This window comes from Urocitellus parryii, chromosome X (assembly GCF_045843805.1).
Source record: "Urocitellus parryii isolate mUroPar1 chromosome X, mUroPar1.hap1, whole genome shotgun sequence".
Classification (NCBI taxonomy): domain Eukaryota; kingdom Metazoa; phylum Chordata; class Mammalia; order Rodentia; family Sciuridae; genus Urocitellus; species Urocitellus parryii.
The window spans coordinates 71,118,304-71,132,501 of record NC_135547.1 but is presented as its reverse complement, the minus strand read 5'-3'; the positions used below and the strand labels follow the sequence as shown (position 1 = coordinate 71,132,501).

The 14,198-nt window shown below is 34.7% G+C and overlaps 1 protein-coding gene across 1 annotated transcript in view; it reads left to right on the top strand.

Moving 5' to 3' along the window:
* Positions 1 to 13,444, top strand: part of LOC113199034 (heat shock factor protein 3-like) — a 52,699-nt gene extending 39,255 nt beyond the window's left edge. The window contains exons 7-12 of the mRNA XM_026411918.1: positions 1,699 to 1,783; positions 1,985 to 2,118; positions 6,713 to 6,937; positions 9,062 to 9,161; positions 11,838 to 11,901; positions 13,119 to 13,444. Of these exons, the coding sequence (XP_026267703.1) occupies positions 1,699 to 1,783; positions 1,985 to 2,118; positions 6,713 to 6,937; positions 9,062 to 9,161; positions 11,838 to 11,901; positions 13,119 to 13,444 (934 nt within the window). The remainder of the gene's footprint in view (positions 1 to 1,698; positions 1,784 to 1,984; positions 2,119 to 6,712; positions 6,938 to 9,061; positions 9,162 to 11,837; positions 11,902 to 13,118) is intronic.
* Positions 13,445 to 14,198: the final 754 nt, after the last annotated feature.

Below are 14,198 nucleotides of genomic sequence, written 5' to 3'. Positions count from 1 at the left end.
ACTTTATCTGAAGTGACTTAGTTAATACATGATAGAGCTATATTTCAAACCTAGGTAGGGGGGAATCATTGACTTCAGAGCTTTGCCTCACATTTGAGTGGACCCTCCTTCACACTTATTTTTTATAACCTCTAATTTTGATATAATCAAACTTGATAAAAATTTATATGAATGCTACAAGTGACTCCCATAGAGCTTTTACCCAGATTTCCAACTTAACATTTTATATTATCATTTATTCTCCCTTCTTCCCTATCCTTACACACACACAGGCACACTTTTTCTGAACCATTTGAAAGGAAATTCAAGATATAGTGTCCATTGTTCCTAAGATTTCATGTGTATTTCCTAAGAATAATGATGATGATGATGATGATGATTGTTATTATTTGCTTTTTGAGGGGGTGTTTTTTCCCCTTTTCTGGGGATTGAACCCAGGGGTGCTTTACCACAGAACTATATCCCCAGTCCTTTTTATTTTATTTTAAGGCAAGGTCTTGCTAAATTTCTGAGCCTGGTCTTGGACTTAAGATCCTCTTGCCTCAGCCTCCCAAGTCACTGGGATTATATGCCTACACCACCATGTCTGATGGACTTCAACATTTTTGAAGAGTACAGGCCAGTGATTTTTGTAGAATATCCATCATTTGGGGTTTGCTGTGGTGTCATGGCTAGAAAACAATTGTAATTTTTGGTAGTATAACTAAGAAGTGATTCTGAATTCTTAGTATATCATTGTCAGAGACAGCTAATGTCAGTTTCTGTAATTATCTGTGATGTAAGCTTTGATCATTTGAATTCAAGGGGTGTTTCCTCAGTTTCTCTAGTCTTAAGTTACTATTTCTCACTTAGTAACTTTCCAGGAGATACTTTTAATTTATATAAACACTCTTTTCAATGATTTTTCCATTAAAGTAGCCCTTAACTCAGGGAAGATTTACCACAGAGTTACACACCCCTCCACCAGCCCATTTTTATTTTATGTTGAGACAGGGTCTTGATAAATTTCCTAGGCTGTCCTTGAACTTGGCATTCTTCTGCCTCAGCCTCCTGAGTAGCTGGGATTATTGGCATGCTATTTGTACAATTTGACTCTTCTAATTACATTATTTCTCTATATTTTTGTTTACATTCTACTATAAGGAAGAACTTTTTATTTTTTTGCTGGTTATTCATTTATTTATATCAACATGGAATCATGGATTCTTATTTTAGTAAGGGATTATAATCTTTATCAGAATATGTCCATTGATAGATATAGTGTTGCTTTGAGCATTTTTACTTTTCACATAATAGAATGTTCTAGGCTTGATTTATACTTTGCATTTCCCAACTCTGGAATCAGGCATCACTCCAAAGAGTCTGGTTTCCCCTTTAGCTCTTTGTTTTAGTTTTAGCTGACCCAATGTATACTTAAAAAAAAAAACAAGCTATTAGGATATCTTAATGTAGACACTTAGAAGGAAGCTAGCACACAGTGGTAATATTCCAAATTGTTGCTAATTTTTCTAAGCTGCCTCTCATTAAAATGTGGTGGGTCCTTTTCTTTGCTCACATTGTTGCTGAGATGCTAAAACATTATGTCTCATGGGAATCATTCTGACAAAAGATAATTAATATTTAGGTTCTATACAATACTTTTGCTGACCATGCAACATTAAGATAACTTATAACATTGAAATGTGAATCTCGTTGCAGGTCATTTCCACTTAAATCTGGGGCTTCAGCTTCCAAATGTGCTCATCAATATTTCCATATTCCAGAGGAGAAGAAGAAAGAAGCTGTAAGATTCTGGAATAAGATGATGGTGGTGGGTGGGTAAAAACAGAGCATTTACTGTCAGTTAAATTTCCAGTACCTATTATTATTTCTCATACCATTGTTAAGTTTCTCTATGGGAATCACATCAAATATGATCTGAGAAAGACCAGATGTATACATAGGTACATGATCAACTCTCATTTCCTCTAACCTTCCTGTTTAGATGCAGATATTACAAAATGGTTATACACTTATTGAAGAAAAATATAAAAATCTCCTTGACAGTATCATACCTACTTTGAAAGATGAATCTAAAACCTTAGTTTCATGTATGGACCAGGCAATTGGAGATGATGGGTAAGCAGTCTCATGGATAATGTACTGGTAATGAATCATAATATAGTCTACAGGTATGTTAAATCATGAGGTATATTTTGTTGTTAAGTGAACAAATAATGTTTTCCTTCAGTTACTAAAATAAAATACAACTGATGTCCTGTCATTATGCATTTGTGTTCTTCCTTAGTGTTAATCATACTGCTGTCCATATCTGGGCATTGACCCCAGGGTGTGAGCGACATTCCCAGCCCTTTTATATGTTGTTTATGGACTTTTATTTTATTTATTTTATTTTATATGTGATGCTGAGAATCTAACCCAGTGCTTCACACATTCTAGGCAAATGCTGTATCACTGAGACACCATCCCAGCCCTAATGTTTTATTTTGAGACAGAATCTTGCTAAGTTGCTTAGGGCTTCACTAAGTTGCTGAGGCTGGCTTTGAACTCATGATCTTCCTGCCTCAGTGTCCCGAGCCACTATGATTATAGGCTTGCACCACTGTACCTGGCTACCATTCATGTTCTTGTTCAGCCTTCCTTATGACTACCAAAACATCCTTGTAAAAAAGTTTAACCTGTATTTTATCACAACAGAATAGGGCAGTGATAACTGGCCCTTTAAAATATGTATACAGCAAATGATTTTTGAAGAAATAAGGTATTAAAATATAATTTACTTAATGTAAGATATTTGTATATGATTATGGCTTAGATATGAGATATCACCTAAAAGTTCATGTTTGAGAGAATCTAAAAAGGTTCAGTAGTGAAAACATTTGATTATGAGAGTTGTAACTTACTCAGTGAATTAATCCACTGATAGGGATTAACTAGGTGGTAACTGAAGGCAGGTAGGGTGTAGCTGGAGGAGATGGGTCACTAGGGGCATGACTTTGGGGTTTATATTTTGTCCCTGGTGAGTGGAGAACTCTCTCTCTCTCTGCTTCCTGATTGCCCTGTCCTGAACTGCTTTCCTCCTCCATACCCTTCTACCATGATGTTTTGCTTCACCTTGAACCCACAGCTGTGGAGTTGGCCTTCTGTGGACTAAGACCTCTGAAATTGTGAATGCCAAATAAATTTCTCCTTGTCTCAAATTGTTCTTGTCAGTTCTTTTGGTCACAGTGGCAGAAAAGCTGACTAACACACACACACACACACACACACACACACACACACACACACATAATATGTAACTTTTTTTAGATGTCAACAATAGCCAGTTAAAACTTCTAATGGAAAAAAATTCTCTTGACAAAAAAAACAATAAACTAAATTTAAAAATACTATAAAGTTAATAATAAATATGAAGTATGTGTTTGGCAAAAAAATTTGTTCTGAAAATTTGAGAATTTCTATACATGCTAAAGAAAATAAAAATATAAGCATGAGGTTTTTTTGGTGGGGGTAGAGGTTGCTGGGTAGGAAACCCATTGTGTGTTCTAGGCAAGTGCTCTATCAGAGATAGGCATTCTGAGCCCTTTTTATTATTTATTTTGAGATCAGGTCTTGCTAAATTGTTGAGGCTGGGCTCAAACTTGTGATTCCCTTGGCTCAGCCTCACAAGTAGCTGGCATTCTAGGCATGTGCCATCATGCATGAATATTATTTTTATTGAGACATAATAGTTTTACATATTTATGTGATACAGTATGGTTATTCATACATGTGCAGTATCAAATGTGCAGTAATCAAATCAGGTTATACCCTTCTAGTCATTTTGAAATATATTGATTTAACAATACTTACTTGTGCTATATAGACAACTAGTACTAGTTCCTCCTCTCTGTTTTAGTGCCCTTTGTTTAACTTCTTTCTTTCCTCCCACTCCTTCCCTTCCTAGTCTCTGTTGACCACAATTTCTTCTATAAGATTAGCATTTTAGTTTCTACAAATGAGTGAGAATATGTGGTATTTATTTTTCTGTGTTTGGCCTATTTTCCTCAGTAAAAGGTCCTCCAGTTTCATCCATGTCACAAATAACAGGATTTCATTCCTTTATATGGTTGAGTAATAATATTCTATTGTATTTACATGCTATGTGTGTGTGTGTGTGTGTGTGTGTGTGTGTGTGTGTGTGTGCTAGGCAAGTACTCTACCATTGAGCTACAACCTCAGCCCCGTTGTGTATATTATTTTTAAATGTGTGTTATAGATATTTGGATGTCTATTGGAGAGGGTTTTTTGTTTAGACATCTAAGTCTCAATGATGTCTGTATGGGTAGAAAGAAAGACAAAATGGAGAATCATTAAGTGTGGTGCAGGAGGGTTGAAGTTCTAGAAAATGATACTTGACTAGGAGACTGTTGGAGGAGCATGCAAGTGGAAAATCATTCAGAAGAATATTATGAGATGTATTTTAGAAGTATCCAAAGAAATCCTGATGGTATAGAATGTTTGGGGAGAGATAAGTGTTGGAGGGGGAGGTCAGTACGGATATGAGCAGTGTGTCTTAGAGCCTGGTATATCCAGAGAAGTAAGCCACTGAGTCAATAGGGTCTGGGAGCTGGGGTGCTTAAGGGGACAAGACAATGAGAAGGGTGCCATTTTAGAGAAGGAGATATAGATGTTCAACATCAGTCCTTGAATTAAAGTTTTTCACAGATATTGTATGCTAAATCCAACAGCATGTAAGCTATGGTTGCTGGCCCAGAAAGAGATGCATATATGCATTTTCTTTACCCTGTCCAACAAGTTAACAAGGATGCAGAGTGGTGACAATAGGTACATCTTTAAAAACAGAGTATACCACAAAAGCTTTCCTAAAGAGAGCAAAGAAAGAAAGAAATCAGTGGATCTGGGACTTTATGACAACTAGAATGTTAAAATTTTGATGAATGATATTTGAACATGTGTACAAAGAACCTTAGAAGCTAATTAAAAATTCAAGTTTCAGGGAAGCTACACAATCACAGATATTTGTAGTGTCTTAAAATATCATGTCAGAAAAAATATGGAAAATCATGGTAACACATCAACTTAATTTTTCTATTAGAAACAATATTTAATCCTATGATAAAATTAACTTGTTTGTTTAGCTTTTTCATCCTTGTTCAAAGAACCCCAACACAAACTATATAATTTGTTATATGAGAAACAATACAAAAATCATTTGTCTTTTCTTTGTATTTCCTCCTTTATTGATAAGCAAATAGTTGTCCCATTCTGCTTATTTTCTAGTCAAAATTGACTACAAAACAGAAAGGAAACTTGAGCTGTGAGCTTTGACTACTGATCCTCATAGTGCCATTCCATTGCTCTGATTTGTAACATGCTATATAGCCTCTCTAAATGATAAATGGATAGATAGGAATACTTATATGTATGATAGTTACATGCATACAATAATATGTAGCTGAGATTTATATATGCATAGCTAAACAGTTTTATGGAGACATAATTTGTTAATTTTAAATTTTGCTGTTCAATTTGTATTGAATTTACTGAGTTGTTAAACTATCCCCATCATCCCACATTAGAGCATTTTTATCACCCCCATGAAATCTTTCATGCCTGTTTACTAACCTACTTTCTGACTCTCAATTTGACTACTTTGGATATTACATATCAATAGAATGATAGAATAAATGGTCTATTCTGTCTGGCTTATTTCACTTAGCATAATATTTTCAAGGTTCATTCATGTTATATCATAGATTAGTGCTCTTTTTTTATAAATAAAATTCCATTTTATGGGCTCACCACAGTTTTCTTTCCTATTAGTTAATTGACACTTTGGGTATTTTCCATTTTGAGGCTATGAATAATGAACATTCACAGAAGAATATTTATGTTCGTATTTCTCTTGGGTATATACCTAAAAATGGAATTGCTAGAAACTAATGGAATAGAATGGAAAATTATTTTTTGTTACTAGGGATTGAACCCAGGGGTACTTAACCACTAAACCACATCCCCAGACCGTTTTTATATTTTATTAGAGACAGGGTCTGAGTTGCTTAGGGCCTTGCTAAATTGCTGAGGCTGGGTTTGAACTTGCAACCCTTCTGCCTCAGCCTCCTGAGTAGCTGGGATTACAGGCATGTGCCACTGCACCCAGCTTCCCAAGCTTTTTAAGTTTTAAAAATTTTGAAACAGGGTCACACTAAGTTGCTCAGAGCCTCAGTAAACTGCTGAGGCTGTTCTTGAACTTGTGATCTTCATACTTCAGCCTCCCAAGTTGCTGGAATTACATGTGTGAGCCACCATGCTTAGCATGTTTAACTTCTTAATAAATTTGCAAACTGTTTTCCAAGAGTGGCTATACCATTTCGCCTGTATTTCCACCAGTAATATGTGGAAGATCCTATTTTTGTATACCCTCACCTTCACTTGTTATTGTTTGTCATTTTTTATTATAGCATTCTGGGTTTGATAAGTATTTTTTTCATTAAGTTAAGGTGATGGAACAATTGGCTGGTCAATTGGCGTGGACATAGTATTATATGATGTATAAATGAAATGAAAGGAGAGCTTCATGGCATATCATAAGTTATTTATTCTAAATATTGCAAATATTTAGATATTATATAACTGATGGAGGTGTTATAGCCTGCATGATTTGAGCTCTAACATAATTTTTGATTAATATGTTCTTGTTGTTTCTCAGAGAGGATCTTAAAATGTCTATTCAGGATATACCTATGAATGAAAATTCATCGGATGTTGATATGTATTCATCTATACCTGATTTTCAAGAACTAATGACTGAAGACTATTTAGGAGAGGAAACTGACAATATTTCTTTGGAGTTTATGTCTTCTCCTTCTGAGGATAATTATTCAATCTTTACTGAAGACAAATCAGACAGTCAATTTAATACTATAATGAATAGGTATGCAATATCTTTCTTCTGTAACCTAGTGGGTTTTACATGTTTTTAAGGAAAGTGTTTTTTTTTTTTAAATTTACAGTCTGGCGAACACTTTGGATACAGCTAAAGAAAATCAGGGATATAACAATAGCTTATAGAGTCTTTGAAGGATACCTCCACCCCCACTCTTGCCCTTTATTTCTGTGAAACCCAAAAACATTATTTAGAATGTTGATAAGGACTTTGAAATCTAAGTATATAGCTAGTTACCCCCAAATCTAGCTGAGCAGTAGCATAATTCTTTGCTATATCTGTGATTACACAGTTGAATATTGAGTTGAGTCTACTCTCATTTTGCAACCTTAACCAATCAGACATTTTTAAGAGGAAAACTAAATTAGGATCAACACCTTATCCTGGGACTTGGCACTGATGTAGAACTTGTGTTTCTGAGGAAATTTGGATATTGATTTTCACACATATGTTCTTTTTCTGAAGTTAGAAAATTACCTGTTTATCCAAAGCATAATATTATGGTAAGTTCTGGGAGATATAATTAAGGAAACATTTCCCTTAGGCACCTCCACTCCTGATATTATCTTTGTTTCTTATATACTGCAAATGTACTTTTTGGTAATATATTTGGTGTTTCACCTTCTGTGGTCTTCTGAAAATAAGAGCCCAACATTGGTAGTATAAAATCTTCCCTTTACTTTATATTCAAAATTATCTCAGAAAGCAGGGTGAAACCTCCTTCTTGGAACAGAACTAGAAGAAAAAAAAAAACAAGATGTCTTCATTTCCTGAAACTAAGAGGTTGTGTGTGCTTCAGCAGAAATACTACTAAATTGGAGCCACAGATTCACTGTTGTCAGCAGATCTCTACTCATGACAACACTGAGTGGCTTGTGGAGGAGGGATGTCAGCTGGAGTTTCACCTTCATCAGCAGTGCTTACATTAGTCTGTTTTCATGCTTTACCGTCTTATATTTGTATTATTCCCTGCTACTTTCCCTTATTTATTGTCCAATCCCAGAAAGATGAAGGTCATGTGTGGGCCTTGGTCAAATTTTTCTCATAAATAGCTTCCTAAGAACACCCAAAAGGGGGCCCTGTAAGCTTCCTCAGCCTGATCCAAAACTTCACTACAGACCCTTGGACCTGTTTCAAAGGAAACTTCTCTAGACAATGAAATAATCTACCAATTTTAGGGCACTTTATGTCCTCAGAACATTAACAGCAACTGTTGTTTGAGATAATTATTCTGAGTTGTAAAGCAACATTGCCTGAATTGGCCACCAAAATGAAGTTTAAGTTCTAATAGATTGGCAAAGTTATAGGAAACTAAGAATTTAGTGGCATTTGGATTCTTAGGTTAAATAGTAATATTTGATAATAATAAAATATATGATCCTCAGAACACCTGATTTTCCTGATGACTGGCACCACAAAATGAAGTCAAGAACTATACCAAAGGACAAAGTCAAACTATGCATTTTTTTTTTTGTTCACTGACAACTGGTGACATGTGTCTCACTTCCTGTATTGATGAGATTCAGGCTGAGTGTTGTTCACTGGAGCAATGTAGCCATTTCAAAAGCTAACTTTGGTGTATATAGAATCTCATAAATGAAAAGACCTAGAGGTCATTTGGATTAGCTAGCTACATTGTTGTGGTGTTTTGCATCTCACTTTTTTCCTTTTGATTGGGAACAGTGACTTATCATTCCTATTTGGCACCAAATTCACAAAAGGGCATCCTGTGGAATTATAGCTTTCCCTGGGAACAGACTAGTGTGTTTTTCTTCCATCCTTCTTTTCTAGGCCTCTTCAGGTTGAAAACTCTGGTATGTTACTTGGAAGTGGGCCACTTTGGCTGAGTTATAACCAGTGAATTATGTACTGAAATCTTCTGAATAGCATTAGGCTTTATAGTCTGAAAGTGAAATATCTGTAACTGGAAAATGCCATATGGTTTGTGGTTTCTTGGTCAAGGACCTGCCATGATCTGTGCAATTTATTATGTTTGTGGTATTTTCTCAAAGATTGTCTCCTGGCAGTTAGATTACCATTTTTTCCATCCACCTTCATCCTGCTTGGCAGCAGAGTTTGTTGATTTCCCCACCCCTCTATTTTTCATTTAAGGGATGAAATGTATATGCAGGGTATTGAAGGAAATCTGGTGGAGATTAAGTCCTTGCAATCTAGGAAGAAAGTGAACTGTGATGCTGGTCATGTCAATGAGGTAAGACTATCAATTCATTTTGCTGTATTTACATAAATTATTCCAAAAGCAGAATGATATATGACAATTGGCACTGGTAATATTATGCCTGGGATTAAAAAATACTTGAATTCTTACCTTAACTTTTCCATTGATTTAGTGTATATGGTGTTTATATCTTGGTTTTCTGAACTAGAAACTGAAGCAGTTATTATATCTCTCTTCCCCAGACTAATAGTATAATTTATTTTTTATTATGTGGTGATTTTCCTTCTTCCAATTCCTTTAAAATTGTCAATATGAAAGTATAAGTATACCTTTATGTAGAATTTTGTGATGCTTTAATAATAGTTTTTCATACATCCAAAGTTCCTCTTCTTGTAACATTATACCTCACTGTTGTGCAAAAATATTTTCCTAAGCTAACAGTGTAGAATTTAAGTTGTTGTATATTTCTCTCTTTTTTCTTTACAGCCAGTCAGTTCTAAACTTCCTACTTTAATGACAAACGAAACTGAAACTTTATCCAGTATGGATGTCATGGCAGAAATAGATGTAAGATCTATTTTTCTAGTCGTTTTATTGCTTTTTATATACCATCCAGTTCTGGGACACTATATTGTATTTTTGATGATGAAGATTGCCATAGTAGATTAATAGCAGAAAAACTTTACAGTTAAGTGAATGAAGTAGGATGGCTTAAGGCATGCCATCTATATTCTTTATCTGCCCTCCTCACTTTTTCTTCTATGCCTTAATATTGACTACTTATAGCAAAGTCCAGTTTAAATTAGTATTTTTCAACATTTTACTACTTCCATGCATATATAAGACACTCAGAGATCCACTTAGTGAAGCAGAACTTCTTTGTTCACATATTTGCAAGTGGCTACTAATATAATTGACAAGCCATGTTTACTGATGAGCCTATTATTCCAGCTATTCACGAGACTAAGAAGGTAGGGACATGACTTGAGCCTAGGAGTTCAAGGCCAGCCTGCATAACATAGTGACACCTCATCTCAAATCAAAAATTACTTCTAAGTGAATCGTTGCTTTTCTTGGCAATTGCTTTCTTTATAAGTTACATAAAGAGGAATCTTATCCTATTCCTGTCTATATAATCAAAAACTGATCCATGTGTTAGATTAAGTATCTTTTTTAACATCAGTTGCCATGCTGAACAACAGAACTTTCTTTAGAACTTGTCTCTTATAGACAAGGGGACCAGAGAGAATAATTAATGGAATATTTTTGGGTGCTGGGGATCAAATTCATGGGCTCATGAATACTAGGCAAACACTCTATCATGAGCTATACCCCCAGATACTAAGGAAATATTTTAAGATACTTGTCAGCCAGAAAATATGTATGACTGGATTAAAATGACCATTACCACATTGCTCATATACTTGATTTTCTTAAACATTACTTCACACTCTAGGATACCCTTTCCTGTCTTTTATGACATAATTTGGTGGCTATAGGTGGCTTTTTTTTTTTTTCTACTGGGGATTGAACTAAGGGACACACAACTACTAAGCCACATCCCTAACCCTATTTTTATTTTATTTAGAGATAGGGTCTCACTGAGTTGCTTAGTGCCTCACTGTTGCTGAGGCTGGCTTTGAACATGTGATCCTCCTGCCTCAGCCTCCTGAGCCACTGGGATTACAAGCGTGCCTGGCTATGAGTGTCAGTTTAATGAGAACGTTTGACAAATGGAGAATCTGTGCATTTTAGACTATGTAATAAATATCTGAATATTAAATGTACTACTTTATAAATATTGGATAGGTAATCAAATTTAATCTATGTAAGAAATCATGCTTTGTTTGGATATAGTCATTTAGTAAATGATCATGATTATGACTGGAAATTATAATAGGACCAAAAAAGAACAGGGCATCTGTTTGTTAAAATTATTTTTGTTAAGCCTTTCCTCATACTCCTGTGAATTACAAGGAAACTGAATTCCTATCAGATAATTTTCTTTAATAGTATACTTACAGGCCTGTTTCTCTTAGCTTAGTGAAATCTTATTGTTGCTATTGCTATTTTAGGAAAAAAATAAAACCCTTGTATATTCCCATAACTGTTTTCTCTAGCTACAGAAGATCTCCAGATGAAACTTTTTTTTGGTCATTGGCCAATAAGTAATGGGGCTAGATCCTGTGGGTGTTGACTCTTGTTATATATTGTTTAGCTGAGATAACTTGAAAGAAGTGTTTTTTTTTTCTTTCTGGACATACTAGACATATTTGATGATTCTCATCATTCAGGTTCAAACACTCAGGTTCAAATCCAATATTTACCACATTTGCTTTTGTCTGGGCAAATAAATATTGGTCAATATTAGTTCAAGCTAAGTGACAACTGGACCTAAGTCGCATAATTGGCTCTTGCTGCACTATGAATTGATTTTTTCCCCTCTGTCTAAAGAGCAGTTAGTAAAGAAAGCTACAGCCTTTAGAAAGCAAAGTAAATGGAAGCATTCTTCCCTCAATTTTGTTAATCTCTCAAGAGATAGTTTTTTTTTTTTAAGGTACTGAGGACTGAACTTAGGGCCTCATGGTTGCTAAGTGTGTACTGCACATACTCCGGCCCAAGACATAGTCTTTTTTTCATCAAGTATTTAACTTTATCTCTAAGAATGATTGATGGATAAAGATTCTAATATTTTATCTCCCTTTATAGACTCTTGATTTAATGAATAGTGAAGAAGGAGAGAGGAATCTACTTGAAGCCAATGGAAGAAAAGGTATAAACGATTTTTTTGTAGAGGGGTCAGATTTATGTTCTAGACTAGCCTTACAACTTACTATCTAAATGACCTTTGGCATGTCATTTAACCTCTGCAAACCCATCTTTACTCTTGTGTAAACTAAGATAATAATAATTGCTTTTTTGATTTATAAATTTTTATGAATATTAAATGAGTATTAAATGAGATAATATATTTGAAAGAGCCCTGAAAACTATTTTTAATTGATTCTATTTTTTAAATATATGACAGTGGAATACATTACAATTCTTATTACACACATAGAGCACAATTTTTCATATCTCTGTATGTAAAGTATGTTCACACCAATTTATGTCTTCATACATGTACTCTGGATAATAATGACCATCACATTCCACCATCATTTCTAACCCCATGCCCCTCTCTTTTCCCCTCGCACCCCTCTACCCTATCTAGAGTTCAGCTATTCCTCTGATGCTCCCCTTCCCTACCCCACTATGAGTCGGTCACCTTATGTCAGAGAAAACATTCAGCATTTGTTTTTACACAATGGAATATCACTCATCAATAAAAGAGAATAAAATCATGGCATTTGCAGGTAAATGGATACAGTTGGAGAAGATAATGTTAAGTGAAGTTTAGCCAGTCCCAAAAAAACAATTGCCGAATGTTTTCTCTGATACCATGTAAACTTAAGGGAGAATGTATTATAATGTCTCTAACTTTAAGACAAAAGTCATAATAAAGATATTCAAAAGGATGTGCTGTAATGAATTTGGGCTTTTCACATGACATCCAAACAAGTTCTCAGAAGGTAGGTCCTTTGTTTTTTACTAAGCTTAATTTTCCACAGTTAGCCTTAGATTTTATAGGAAGTGCATCCTACAAAGATCTATATTCTAGTGGTTACTGATATTCCTAAATCCAAATACAGATTTTAACAAAGTCACATCACATTCTCCTCTTATACAATCATCAAAAGTTTGAAATATTAAGTATATTAGGAAAGCTGATATTAGATTATAGGACCAGAGGCAAGAGTACATTATTCTTCCAGGTTATTCTTGCATAAGATGCCCCTCCAATAGCTATTTTGAAGAGTGTAACTCAGAATAGTGGAAAGATAACTCTCATTCTATTCTGTGATTCATTTAGCAGTGTAAGATTTTGATTATATTTTTTCTTACCCTCTCTTCTCCCACAATGTGTAACAAAACAATGTCTCTCCATAGAACAGCAGGTGGTAGAATACAAGAAATATGACCTGCTTTCCCTGTTAGAAGAGGTGCCAAAAAACGATTTTGGAGAAAGACTTCAAGATTCTAATGACCTTCTTTTGGATGATCTGAAGAATCCATCGTTGGTCTTACCAGATTTCAATGACCATGATTGTATAGCCCTGAATGTTTCATCTCCAGGAAATGTAAATACTATTGAAAACTCTGCACCCCACTTGTATATGGAAACAAATGGAGAATCTATGCTGTTCCCTTTGGTTTTTCTCAGCCCTGTTACCAATTTTGATGATGAGTCCAACAAACTTGTGTCTTCTACTTGAATTTATTTTGAGCTCCCCCCATTCTAGCTTCCTGCTAGAAAAGTGGCAATGACTCAAATACCTTTGGCTATCTAGTATATGCCCCATTCATTTCTTAACCTCTGTGAATTGAAAAATACAGTTAAAATTGTTGCTTACTGGAACCTAATCAAGTTTTCACAACTGGGATTAAATTCAAACCACACACACACAAAAAGATAGAGAACACATTGAAGTTGGGGAGGGCATGTAAAAATGTAAATCAACATTTTGCTGATACCTTATTTACATCCAGAAGTTTATGTTAAGTACTACAAAGGATGACAATCTTCAAAATAAATAGCAAATCCATGTAGCTAGTTTCTGCTGATAGCAAGCAAACTATGCCATTCCAGGGATTCTTGAGATAAATATATTTTGAAAAATATTTTCAAAGGCAAGGATTTTTTTGTGAATTCTGGAAAGGACAGGACTAAAATTTTCCCTTGATTTTACAGGTACATTTATTTTACAGTTTTTCTATTTTAGTTTAATTATGCAATTTTTATTTTCTAAGGAAAATTGAATTTTCAGCATAAAATTATATTTTTATATGCTATTGCACTAATCAAAAGATTCCCTTTACTTAGGCTGGAGTTGTAAGTCAGTGGAAGATAACTTGCCTAGCATGAGTGAGGCACTGGAGTCGATCCTGAGCACCACATACATACATACATATGTAAACAAATAAATAAAAAAATATAAAGAAATGCTGTCCATCTACAACTATATAAAA